The sequence below is a fragment of the Salvia hispanica genome, chromosome 1, assembly GCF_029641045.1.
Source record: "Salvia hispanica isolate PSC_SH4W2 chromosome 1, Shi_PSC_v1, whole genome shotgun sequence".
Taxonomy (NCBI): Eukaryota; Viridiplantae; Streptophyta; class Magnoliopsida; order Lamiales; family Lamiaceae; genus Salvia; species Salvia hispanica.
Genome location: NC_142692.1, coordinates 964,135 through 976,836, shown reverse-complemented (window position 1 = coordinate 976,836; position 12,702 = coordinate 964,135). Strand labels below are relative to the sequence as shown.

Here is a 12,702-nt window from a genome sequence, read left to right as displayed (position 1 = left end):
AACTGAAAACGGCGGCGCCAGTAGTGAAATGGGGAAGGGAGAGGAGAAGCAAATGAGGTATTTAGGTATTAGCAAGTAAATAAATAGGCAATTGATGGGGGCAAATTTGGGATTATGGTTATCATAATTGCAACACCAAAAACCCTTGTTGGATTTCTTCTGTTCAAATTTTATTGCGATTTGATTTTTTAAAAATAGCAACTATTTCTATCTATTTTGATATGTCCCTTCAAATTTTTACAATTTTTATTTTAAGAATCTTTTAAACAACATATTCAGACATATCTATTCATATTTATTGGCAATTTCATTAATATTTTAGGAATTTAGGATATAGTAGTAGTATTTATTGACAATTTTATTAGTATTTTAGAAACGATTATCGTGCGCTAGTCTACCATATTAACCATCGTAATTTTAAGTATGTACTCCTACTATTTATTGACGATTATATTACAAAAACTATTTATACTAACAAAATCTGATTAATATTTGTTAAATTATTAATTATATCTAAGTAATATTGTTATATTAAATAATTAAAATTTAACAAATAATATTACAAATAAATACAAAAAGGTGAAAAAAAGAAAGAAATAAAAAATAGCATCAATTACATGTCCGTATTCTTAATTTGAAAATTATTCATGCAAGAATGATGATAGATGTAGACTGTTGTACAAAATATTTTTAACTTTTAACTTTAATTGAATAAAATTAGAAATAAGTTTTATTACATGTTATATTATTCTATAGCTATAAAAAAATAATACGAAAACTTTTTATACCAAATTTTACATAATCTCGAGCTTAATTCAAAATGAATATACAATAACAATAATTTTTTTTAAATATATACTATTTAATTTAAAATGTTAGTAATATTTTTTTTAAAATTGTTGCTGAATAATTAGTTCTATATAATTTATTTTAAATTACTCCCTCCTTTCCTGAAAAATAGACTAGTTTACTATTTTGAATCGTCTCCTAAAATTAGACAAAGTCTAAATATAATTTTTTTTAAACAAAGTAAAAGAGAGAATAAAGAAAAAATACAATTTATGTACTATATAAAATTTGACCATAGTACTAGTAGTATATAATTTAAGCAAAGAATTATAAATACAGAGTTGACTTACTTAATTAAGACAAAGCAGTTGACAAACTCTATGATATATCGTGAAGTTCGTTATAATTGCAATACAAGCCATTGATATTTTGTAAAATTGCACGAGTGGCCCAGCGCGTCAGAATTTTTAGTCCCCGAGCTATTTGTAAATTACAAACGAGCCCATCAAATCTTACGTGCTAAGTCATCCTCTCCATCGTGCCCAAACCCCTTCATATAAAATTCAGAAAATGCCAAATCCTAACTCTCAGCATTGAATTGAAGACTTTGAACTAGAGAGCGAGAGCGACAATCTGCGATTTGATAGAGAGGGGAATGGACGGGCCTCCGGTGAACGATGAATGCTCGATATGCCAGCAGAACTTCCAGATTCCTTGTCAAGCCAATTGCGGCCATTGGTTCTGCGGTGCGTTCTTATTTTGATCCCGCGATTGATGTGAAATTCGTTTTCGTCATTTCATTGTAGAGTGGAAATTGAAATAATAACACAGGATTAGGATATTTCTAGCGTAGAATTAGCTTTCGATTGAGCTCGTTTGGTATTCGGATTAATTGCTTGTTTTAGTTTGTGTTGTTGGATTGACCTGCGTCCTTCGCCTTTTTGGAAATGTGATTGATTTAGTGAATCATTTTTCATTTTTGTGTGGCAATTTTTATAGGATTAGGATATTGTTGATCACAGTTTTAAGTGTAAGATTGAGTATGTTTCAGCCTTGGTTTTCAGATTGATTGCTTGTTTTAGTTTGTGTTGTTGGATTGACCTGCGTCCTTCGCCTTTTAGGAAATGTGATTGATTTAGTGAATTTCGTTTTCATTTTTCTTTTTAGTGTGAGAATTTGTATAGGATTAGGATGTTGCTGATCACAGTTTTAAGTGTAAGATGGAGTATGTTTCAGCCTTGATATTCAGATTGATTGCTTCTTTCAATGTGTTTTTTGATGGATTGACCTGCGTTCCTCACTGCGTTTTGATTTTTGTTGGTGAAGAGTATGAGGACATTGTTGATCATTGTATTGCCGGTAAACTTGAGTTAACCAGTTGATTCGGTATTACCTTAGTACGATAAGAGTAGTACCAAAATATACACATTGCATGTTATGTGGAGGTATTTAACTCTATGATGGGATTAGAGTCTCATAATAGTTATAAAGGAAAATGCATTCAGTGAGACCTTTTGATGCATTACAGAACATTCAGTAACCAGGCAGTAAATACTCCTGTGCCTTTTAGGAAATGTGATTGATTTAGTGAATTTCGTTTTCATTTTTCTTTTTAGTGTGAGAATTTGTATAGGATTAGGATGTTGCTGATCACAGTTTTAAGTGTAAGATGGAGTATGTTTCAGCCTTGATATTCAGATTGATTGCTTCTTTCAATGTGTTTTTTGATGGATTGACCTGCGTTCCTCACTGCGTTTTGATTTTTGTTGGTGAAGAGTATGAGGACATTGTTGATCATTGTATTGCCGGTAAACTTGAGTTAACCAGTTGATTCGGTATTACCTTAGTACGATAAGAGTAGTACCAAAATATACACATTGCATGTTATGTGGAGGTATTTAACTCTATGATGGGATTAGAGTCTCATAATAGTTATAAAGGAAAATGCATTCAGTGAGACCTTTTGATGCATTACAGAACATTCAGTAACCAGGCAGTAAATACTCCTGTGCCTTTTAGGAAATGTGATTGATTTAGTGAATTTCGTTTTCATTTTTCTTTTTAGTGTGAGAATTTGTATAGGATTAGGATGTTGCTGATCACAGTTTTAAGTGTAAGATGGAGTATGTTTCAGCCTTGATATTCAGATTGATTGCTTCTTTCAATGTGTTTTTTGATGGATTGACCTGCGTTCCTCACTGCGTTTTGATTTTTGTTGGTGAAGAGTATGAGGACATTGTTGATCATTGTATTGCCGGTAAACTTGAGTTAACCAGTTGATTCGGTATTACCTTAGTACGATAAGAGTAGTACCAAAATATACACATTGCATGTTATGTGGAGGTATTTAACTCTATGATGGGATTAGAGTCTCATAATAGTTATAAAGGAAAATGCATTCAGTGAGACCTTTTGATGCATTACAGAACATTCAGTAACCAGGCAGTAAATACTCCTGTGCCCCCCCCCCCCCCCCCATCATGTTGATGTGAGGCATAATGATCAGTATAAGTTAATTTTCAACTGAAGTTACATGTCTAAATACCTTCGGTGGGACCCCCTTTTTCAGGTAGATGTATCTTACAAGTTTGGGATTTCGGTCATGCTCTTCGCCCCTGCAAATGTCCGCTGTGTAGACGTGAGATTACATTGTTGGTTCCTAGTGAGGCACACCGCACGGCTGATGGAGCTGAGATTTTGCAGAGGATAGAACATTACAACCGTCAATTTGGTGCACATCCCAATAGTCTCATGCAGGTTGTGGAGTTGTAAATAACTTGCCATATTTTGTTTTTACACTCTGTTGTAAAAATGATATCTTTGGTGATTACAGCCCTATCGTTCTCATTGGATTTTATGTTTTGCTTTAAGTGTGCCTATTCATGGAACTTAAATTAATAAGGTTAAGCACCTAGAAATGTGAAATCTGAATCTCCTTGTCTTAATGTGCTTGATGCTTGTAGCAGTTTTGGTGTCTTAGGAATTCTGAAAAGTCCATTCTGAATCGGTCGCTGATAAATATCCTTTTTTTTGCAGAGAATGTATGACCTTCCTTTTCTTCTTAGGAGATTGACACGGGATATAATGGATCCTCAGAGAGCACTTCCACTTGTTGTGAGAGCACGTGTTTATTTGGCAGTTAAGTTGTTGTTCCCTCGTATTCACCATGATAGCTTTTGTAGATTAGCTCTACTTTTAAGTTCGTAACTCATCACTCTCATATGTAATTCATTTGAGCTTGAAAGTTTTTGTATGTTGGGAATTTGAAGTTTTATCTCTCTAAAATTTTTAATGAAGGACATGTGTGAAGGATAGTTCTTGTTACTTCATTACTCATCATTAGTGACATTTTACTTTGATAGATATACCACTAATTTCAGTTCAAACGAAGTCCGCTACCAGCTTATTACAGTCCATTTGCATAAATGTGAATATGTGTGTGCTAATTTAAGAAGATGATTTGATAGCAGTTTTTGTGACATGCAGAACCCTGCTCCCCGTCGGCCCATCCCTTTGTTTAATTGCTCTTATTAGTCTCCAGTAGGATAAATTCCACTAGCTTTAGCTTATGAATAGCGATAATGCTTCTAAATCAATGTAGTAATCAATTTGGGAATCCATTATTTTACGTATATGTTTAACATCTTATCGCTGCTAGCTGAAGATGCTCAGTGATAATCTCTTGGATGGTTGCTGATGGATTTGTACATCTCTTTCATCATACAAATAGCTTTTGAACTCGCTTAACATCATTGAATTTTAATGTTTCTGTTTTCTGAACAAGCAGATGATTCTTAGTGCTATGTATGTCCTTAGCCCTGTCGACATCATCCCCGAAGGTACCATGACACACTATCTGCTTTTAATTTTGAATTATTCATTGTTTGTGGATTTCTCAGCTAATTACTGGATTTCGTTTTCACAGCACTGCTAGGTATCATCGGTTTGCTGGATGATCTGATTGTCGTTTTCATGTGCTTCTTGTATGTTGCTGCCCTTTACCGAACTGTTCTCGTTTCTCGGCATGGAGGTGCTTGAGGAGGAATCGGATACCTCACGAATACTGTACAAGAAATAGGGGTAAATCATCAATTTCTGTGGAATGTCGAAGATCCAAGCTTCGATTCAAGGATCAACATTTTCTTGATTTTTCCCACCTGTTGTGGGATTGTAGCTCCTTTTCTGAATTTATTCAATCCAGAGAAAATTACCGTTTTCTTTATCACGTAGCGTTGATCATTAAAGCAAATGTGCATAAATGTAGTGTTTGTTGTGCTTAATTTATATGAAGATCATTGGTTTCTTGCACAGTTTTTCAACTATTTTTAGGTTCTAATGGTGGACTCGAATTTGAGTTCGTTGAAATTCGGCACCATCCACACGACCACTAAACTAAATACTAGCAGTACTATTTTGTTTAGGTTCGGTCCGATGCTTAGTTTCCATGAGTTCGGGTCTGAAAGAATGCTCAAACCCGAACTCAAAAACTGACTTTATTGCCAAAAAACTCAACCACAAACTCTTATATTACATAGAAATGTTGTTTGTACATCAGTATCTGTCTACTTTACCTTTTTATCAGAAAAAAACTTTACCTCGTACAATAATTTCTTGAATATACCACGTCTCCAAAAACCCATACACACACATATATGCTACACCTTGTTGTTGTTGAATCATAGTTCTGTATGAATGATATGCTGAGAGATACTGTCCTCAACAACACCTTCTCTCTCCTGCAATGCAGAAGACAGCAGGCAATCTGCAGAAGGATGAACGCGGCCGCAAATGAAGCTAGATGCATTGCTACAGTAGGTCTCCTCATCGTCGTCTTCACTCTGCAGGTTGATGTTGCTGAGGACTATGTTGCTGCAGGGAAATGCGTCGCTGCACGCGAATTTCATCGTGGTTCGCGTTGCAGAAGTCCCGGTTATGTTCTTGTAGAAGATTTCACTCACTTCCACAGCTGAAGCCTGGACACATATCAAGAATTGTGAGACACATTCTTAGACATAGATTCATGCTTATGCCGTTTGTGTGTGTGTGTGTGTGTGTTTATTGCAACGTCTCTATGACGGACCGAACATGAGAAACCTGTGACTTCATACATTAACCACTTTGCCTAATAGATCAATATGCATATGTAACTAACCTGATCTTCACATTTTGACGGTGAATCGCAGTAGAATTGGTCGATGATGATGGGGTTTGACACGTTTTCCATCCTCACGTTTTGGTAGCGCACGGCTCTCACATAGCCGGAGCCTCCCTGCAACGCAACACGGGAAAAAAAAATAATGGAGACTATGTTTTCTAAATTTTGAATTCCAAATCTTGCAAAAGTCACTTTCCATTGATTCACAAGTTCTTTTACATAAGTACAATATAATTTTATGATTTATGATTTTTTTATAATAAAGTTGCTATGCATTGAACGAAATTACCTGCCATGTTTTGATTCTGAGGCCGTTGGTTGTGTCCCGAATGAAGGCGTTATCGAGCACAACCTTTTCGACCATCCCGGTGGAGTTGTTCTTCCCGAGGCTACCTATGCTGGGAAGCAAAGAAGCAATCAACATGGGACGACGGAGTAATATTTAATTTTAGATATTTACCTTATCCCGTGACCGGGTCCACAATATATATTCTTCATCTTGATATTCGAGCTTTCACTCACAATCGAGATGCAATCATCACCTATAAAATCAAGACACAATCACGATCAACGCCTTACGAATATGATCAACATATGTTAGAGAAAGACCTGTTCCAATCTTGCAGTCTTGGAGTACTACATTTGTCGACCCGGTGATGTGGATCCCGTCGGTGTTGGGGCTGTCACCGGGGGCTGAAATTGTCACACCAGACACACGGACCGAGTCGGACCGCCCGATGATAAAATGCATTTGTTGTGCATTCCGAATAGTCAAGTCTTTCACATCTACAGACGAGCTGGAATCTATAGTCAATGCCTACATATCATCAATCGATACACCATAAGTCCATAACATATCAATTTTTGTATATTTAACACTTGCTATTGAAAACAAAAAATATGTCCCCATGTAAACATAATTGCAAAAAATACCAAATATTTCTGAAAATTCACCTGTGTCCCAACCAATTTATTTTAACGCCCATATGATGTTGTGGTATGACGAAATTCACATGTGACATTTCCTGCATATCCATATTGACGGTGGTTTCGATGAAGCCAGAATTGAGGGTGTCAATTATGGACATGTAAGAAATGTCACATATGAACTCTAGCATACCACATCATCGTCCGGACATAAGAAATTTTTTGTTGAAACAAAAAAAAAAAAAAAAAAAAAACAAGAGTTTTTGGAAACCTTTAGTACTATTTGCAATTATGGTTAAGTTGGAACATATATATTGTTGGTGGCGATTGTTGGGACAATAAGTGATCGAATTTATCATACTATTATGAATATAAAATCAATTTATCCAAATTTCGATCAAATTGTTAAGCAAAAACACCACCAATAAATCGAATTGCTTGAAATACATTATCAAGTAAAATTTAGAAAAGAAAGCTCACCGTGGGAGCTCCTTTGCAAGGCTGAATAAAAAAGCACAAAAGCATTAGTCATGTCTAAATGATTTCTTGATCAAACTTTTTAAGACAACCTTATATATTGCATTCAAATCTTCTTACATTAGATTTGTTTCTTTTGCAAGAGGCAGCCCACCATTTCTTGCCTGAGCCATCAATGACCCCATTCCCTTCAAATGATACATTGGTCAAATTGTAGTATCCAAGCCACATTCTAGGGAAGTCCGGATCCCATGTGTCTATGTCATCGGGTGCTACAATTGTTCCCTCGATCTACACAAAGTCAGAGTTTTGTTTTCGTCTTCACACATATCTATCTATATCAATGTATATCATTTTTATCTTTTGATATGTAAAAATTTAATTACCTGGATCGTCAACTTGCCAGCGCAAGGCCCTTTGAATTTGGTAGCACTGACGAGGTATCGCTTCCCTTTCGGAACCAAGAAAATTGAAGATCCTTGTTTAGAACAAGCTTTCTTCCATGCATTTACAAATGCCTAAACATACATATAGAAGCAAATAAATTAAGAGGTTCTTAATAAGCCAATAAGTGGAATAGGCATGAGAAAATCATTGGTAGGAAGGACTTATGCACTAGAGTTCATACAAAATACCAATAATTCAACAATGTTATAAGAAGACAAAAAACCTAAGAATTAAAATAAAACCAAAGCTACAACTTTTTCCCCTAGCTACCTTAGTATCATCAGAAACTCCATCTCCTTCGGCACCGAATGCATCCACGTTTGAGGTAGCCTTTTTCCGACCATTACTATCTTCATCGTCTCTTTCTTGCACCTCAAAAGCGCCGTCTGAATATTGTTTGCTTGCAAGTCTAAGGGGAGGAACAAGCAAGAGGAGAAAGCAAAGCAAGTTTAGTGTGTTCATGATTTTAAGGATATGTTATTTTGTAGTGATATCCGAGTAAGTGTGTAATAGGGTGCATGCATGGATGTATTTTGTATTTATACATATATGGTTTCATTTAATATTTTATTTCAAAAGGGAGTGCGTGGATATGCAAATATATTAATTTGGATGATATTAATTGCTTCACTCTTTAATCTACTTCCTAATAAAACACACATTCCCCTTTCTTAGTCAACTATGATTATAATGAGAGAGGGTTAAGAATTATTCAAAGAAAGGAATAATGGTAACATAACAACAAAAAAGGTACATGATTTTACATTGCTTTTGAAGTTTATTAAGTTAGGGCATTCTTATTCAGGGATTTAATCATGATTAATTTGATATTTTTTGTGATTAATTTGAATATGGGAGCATATATAGTCCAGAAATATGCAGTTTTAATCAGAAATGATACGTATAAGAAAGAAATATTCGTTATACACTGAATCAGGATTACCTATTTTTCATGATATATATGATTGGTAGATTGATATGTTGCATTTTGAATTGAATCTATAATCTAGATACCAGCAGAAAGAATGCGAAGTATGTCATATTAAATTTTAAAAAATAATAATGTAAACTCATACAAAAATTAAAAGAGATTAATTTATTACAAATTTAAAACATGAATTATAAATCATGAAGTTTTTTTAAAAATATCAACAATAACTTTTAGAGCAAATTCGATATTGAATTGATGCACGTACATATTCGATTTTTGTGATGCCAATGAACAATGAATTGTATATTAATATAACAATGTGGACGATTATACAACGTTGTTTTGACACTAAAAATCAATAAATAAATAAAATGAAGCAAATTTGGTCAATGAGACTATTGACAATTTTTTTGAATTCGTAATTTGTTATTTAAAAAAGCGCAAGACAAACTGAAATGTGATCAAATTTCATGATTATTTAATCAATCAATCCTAATATTAAGATAATATAAACATCAACACTCAAAAGAAAGAGTATATCTTCTTCTAAAATCAACTCCATAAGCAAAGCTTTAGGTAAGAGTTCAACTTCTTTCTACAATCATACACACTATCATTTATAATACGACATAACATAATCATGGTGATGTAGTTGTGGAGGGAATAAACTCTTAATTGAATTATTTGAGTTCAAACATAATTATTTATAACTCGAGTAGTTATGTGGAGCACAATTTATCATTGAAAAAAAAATTGTTTATGGAGAGCTAAAATTAAAAACTTTCAATAATAAGGCATGCTAAATTTGATAGATTTCTAAAATACATCTTATAATCTTTTTTTAAATGGAACCAACAATGTATAATAGTATGACACAGACCCAAATTAATATTCTTACAAACTTAAGAAACAACATTGTTAGTGATTATATTTTAGGATAAATTGCCAAAATAATAATCTAGTAGTTTAGTCAATTTCTGTTTAATCACGTAATTCTAAAAAATATTTGACTAAATTTTTTAAATATTTCTCTCAATTATCCAATTGTGAAAATTTCTGGTGTCCTACATGTCTTAACACTTACAAATGTAAAAAGTGAAAAACATAGCTTACTATGTGATGCATTATGTGATAAAGTCATAAATATAAACCCTCCAGCCAACCTTCCTACAGGTCAACGAAAATATTTAATAAATGCTAATTGAGCAATTGATTAATACATAAATCAAATAAAAAAGCAATGCTTGTCCTTTCCTCTAAGTTGTTACAGAACTAAATGTTTCCTTGTCCCTTCAATATGAATGGCCATTTGAGGAGATTCAATATGATAGATTGAATCAGCAAGTGCAGACATCAATTTTGGTAAACAAAGGTAATAAGCTCAATGCCAACTTGGCTTTTAACATGCCATGAAACTTGGTCAAAGAATATAATTATATAAATTTCAGAAAGGCAGAAATGCAGAATTAATTTGGTTATTGCTGAACACTTGTAGATAGACAAGTAGACCTAAAAACACAACTCCTAACAAAATTTTGATGAAAACTCATTATTTTTCATAAATAAAGAGAAATAGAAGTTTTCATGACAACCTAATGATAGTGAGGAGAAGGATAGATGCTGACTTATATATAGGATAATAGCATTTGAAAGAGGTTAACACATGACAATTTCAAATCTTCAGTATTTTAAGCATGTAAGTGGTAACGACACATCAATCATCATTCATCAATAAAATACATATTTTTATTTACTAAGTTAAACACTACTATCTACAAAGTCATTCTAACTACTAATAGAAGATGATTATAAACTAAAGATAAAATTAAAGCTCCAAAATAATAGGAGACATAGTTGATACATCCAGGCCCAGGATTGCTGCTAGAACAATAGACAGAACCAATAGTTTAAGATGAAGGCGTTTGAGATATGGTGATCTGTTAAAAAACAAGGATTGGCCACATAAATGTGAAGTGATTTTTCATATAATATCAGATTGTATCGTATCGAAATATCAAGAGCGCAGGATGTTTACCGACGGGCGATGTATTCCATGAGTGTGTCGTCGCCCAAGTAGTGAATGGTAAGTTTGACCAATGTAGTTGAGTTGTTTCCATATGTAGTTCTAATAATTAACACATTTTTTTCATACTTTATTATCTTTCTTATTTTATTATCTCCCCGCTTAACATATTAAACATATTTTTCTTATCTCTGTGTCGAAAAAAATGTTTCAATTGTACTATGTTATCTTCCCGCTTAACATATTAAACATACTTTTCTTGGTCTCCGATGACAAAAAATATCTCATTTATGAATGAACGGAGGGAGTAGAATATAATTTAGTATTAGTTTTATTATTTATTTTTAGAAGTGGTTAGTATTTGATCAGATTAGTTTATATAGGTTTGATTTATTTATTTATGAGATCTTTTTATACCACATTACTTAGATTATTATTAAGAGTAAAAAAATAAAATGATATTGTTTCTTCATTTTTAATAATAATCAAAGAATATACTCCCTCCGTTTCGAAGCATAGTGAATTCCAGAGAGAAAACCCGTTCGGGCTTTTCGCATCCGATAAAAAGCCCGATCGGGCGTTTTTGTCTGGCATCGCGATACTTCCGGATTGCCCGATCGGGCGTTCTTCATATTGCCAATCGCACGCGCGGGCGTTTTACGCAGATACACATTTTTGCCTTTTTTCACTCCGAGTATAAAAGGGTTCTTACTCATTTTCGAACCCTAACTCCCCCTCACTGCAAATTCAAGAGAAAAATTGAGAGATTCAAGAGGATTGAAGGCAAGGAGGCTTCCATCTTCAAGAGATTGAAGAAGAAAGATTCTCCCCAACATCAAGTCCACCTTAGGGAGTTCCATTTTCCATTTCCACTATGTTTTCTTTTGATGTTCATGTTTTGACTTTTGTTTTAGTTTCCATTATGAGTGGCTAAGCCTTTATTAGGGAAATTGGTGAAGTTTGTATGGAATCCATGGGTTAAACCTTGTTTATGCTTATCTAACTCTTTTGTGGTGGTTTTGTTGGTTATTGTGCTTTTTCATTGTCTAATTGCTTAGCTAACAATTGGATGTCTTGTTCTAATCATTGTCATTGAGAGATGCTTGGTTAGATTGTAAAATAATCAACAACTCCGTGCGGTTTATGTTATCGAGAGATGCATAGCTAGAGAGAGGGCTTGGGTCCGTAGGTTTTAGGAGTCGGTCTTGAAGTGTAGGGAGGAGACTCCGACATTAGAGGCCGATCAACGCGTTAGATGCACCCGAGAGGGGGTCTAACCAATTAACCCGACCTTCCTAGCCACACATGAGACCCGATAGATAAGCATGATCCCTAGGTGAACACCCGTGATCCATATCAACGAATCCGTATCCTTACCTTTCCAATTTGCATGAAAACTACCTTTAATTTGCTTTAGTGTCCTAAGTTGCTCTTATTTGCTTATTTGTTCTTTGTTCTTAGTTAAGAAAAACCAAAAACCCCTTCTATTAGTCTAGATAGTGTTCAAAGTTGGATCGTAGTACTCAAGCCGGCACTTAGTCTTCGAGGATCGATAATTTCAACTTGTCGCGTGCTACATACCCTATACACTTGTGGGTGACATATTTATTGCAAATTTAGCATGAGTCATTTACCAATTTTATTTTAATTACTGTGCCGTCCCAAATATCCTTATTTTTTTTGCCACGGAGGAAGTATTATATATGTGTTGGTACTTGGTACACAAAGAGCTCGTAGAAAATATATCAAACCTAAACAAACTAATCAAATCAAATCCTAGCTAACAACTTCAACAACAACAACAACAACAACAACAACAACAACAACAACAACAATAATAATAAAAAAAAAAAAAAAAAAACTACTCCATATTTTAGGTTCATGAGGAAAAATTGGATGAATTGGAACCTATATCAGCATCATTTTGTCTTTATTTTTTAAAACAATTTCGAA

At 34.0% G+C, this 12,702-nt stretch overlaps 2 protein-coding genes across 2 annotated transcripts; one reads left to right on the top strand and one right to left on the bottom strand.

Annotated features, from left to right (window-relative positions):
* Positions 1 to 1,317: 1,317 nt before the first annotated feature.
* LOC125217577 (uncharacterized) lies at positions 1,318 to 5,099 on the top strand. The gene is made up of 5 exons (XM_048119094.2): positions 1,318 to 1,535; positions 3,359 to 3,546; positions 3,826 to 3,927; positions 4,577 to 4,628; positions 4,715 to 5,099. The coding sequence occupies exons 1-5, from the start codon at positions 1,445 to 1,447 to the stop codon at positions 4,825 to 4,827; spliced, it is 546 nt and encodes a 181-aa protein (XP_047975051.1). The 5' UTR covers positions 1,318 to 1,444; the 3' UTR covers positions 4,828 to 5,099.
* A 198-nt stretch (positions 5,100 to 5,297) lies between these two features.
* LOC125217576 (putative polygalacturonase At1g80170) lies at positions 5,298 to 8,359 on the bottom strand. Its single transcript, XM_048119093.2, has 9 exons — positions 8,066 to 8,359; positions 7,735 to 7,866; positions 7,469 to 7,639; positions 7,352 to 7,372; positions 6,554 to 6,761; positions 6,405 to 6,486; positions 6,234 to 6,342; positions 5,942 to 6,058; positions 5,298 to 5,762 (listed from the first exon to the last, which is right to left on the bottom strand). The coding sequence occupies exons 1-9, from the start codon at positions 8,255 to 8,257 to the stop codon at positions 5,466 to 5,468; spliced, it is 1,329 nt and encodes a 442-aa protein (XP_047975050.1). The 5' UTR covers positions 8,258 to 8,359; the 3' UTR covers positions 5,298 to 5,465.
* Between the last annotated feature and the right edge of the window lie 4,343 nt (positions 8,360 to 12,702).